Source organism: Saprolegnia parasitica (genome assembly GCF_000151545.1).
Source record: "Saprolegnia parasitica CBS 223.65 unplaced genomic scaffold supercont2.479, whole genome shotgun sequence".
NCBI classification, from domain to species: Eukaryota; Oomycota; class Saprolegniomycetes; order Saprolegniales; family Saprolegniaceae; genus Saprolegnia; species Saprolegnia parasitica.
Window position 1 is genome coordinate 6,231 of NW_012156873.1, and position 756 is coordinate 6,986.

General features: G+C 59.5%; 1 protein-coding gene across 1 annotated transcript; it reads left to right on the plus strand.

Moving 5' to 3' along the window:
• Positions 1-283: 283 nt before the first annotated feature.
• Positions 284-751, plus strand: SPRG_17138 (hypothetical protein; the record flags this gene model as incomplete). Its single annotated transcript, XM_012356479.1, has 2 exons — positions 284-439; positions 494-751. Coding segments are annotated over 2 exons (414 nt in total), but the record flags the coding sequence as incomplete, so codon positions are not given.
• Positions 752-756: the final 5 nt, after the last annotated feature.

Below are 756 nucleotides of genomic sequence, written 5' to 3' on the forward strand. Positions count from 1 at the left end.
CAGCATGGCGGCCTGTCGTGTACTTGGTGTTTGTATGGACGGCGGCCGCTGAGTCATTCGCCCCACCAAGTGGCCGATGACTCATCGGAGACCAGTCTTTTGCCCTTTGGAAACGCCTCTGATTGGCTGATATTCCGGCTCGTAGGGTAGGGTTCTCGCACGTCTTGAAGTAGCACGTGTCTTTTAATGCAATCTTTTATTGTTTTCGCGCTGCTACACTTGGTATTCAAATGCGGCATTGCCATTTCAATTAAATACAGTGTATATTAATGGGCGGTGCCACATGGCACTGTCGACCTTGGACGTCGCCAAAGCAGTTTGCATCTTGCGCCTTGCTACGCACGTCGCCATGTTCGTCGCCGCCCGCGCCCGAGTCCTCCGCCGCCCCGCCGCCCGCCGCTTCTCGTCGGCCTGGGAGAAGCCCTTCCCGTCCATCCTCGTACGCGGCGCATGCCAGGCGACAAGCAATAATTGACTCGCTTTTTCCGTGTAGATTGCCAAGGACAGCGTGTCGGCGCAAGGCTCGTTTGCCGAGGCCCAAGCCACGTACTTGCAGCCCAACATGGCGTCCGTGAAGGAGCTCGACGCGCTCCTCGCGAAGAAGAAGCTCGGGATCGTGGCGCACTTTTACATGGACCCGGAGCTCCAAGGCGTCCTCTCGTCGCTCCAATGGCCGCACACGCTCGTCGCCGACTCGCTTGCGATGGGCGAGGCCGCGGCCGTCATGGCCAAGAACGGCGCCAAGGCCGTCGCGTG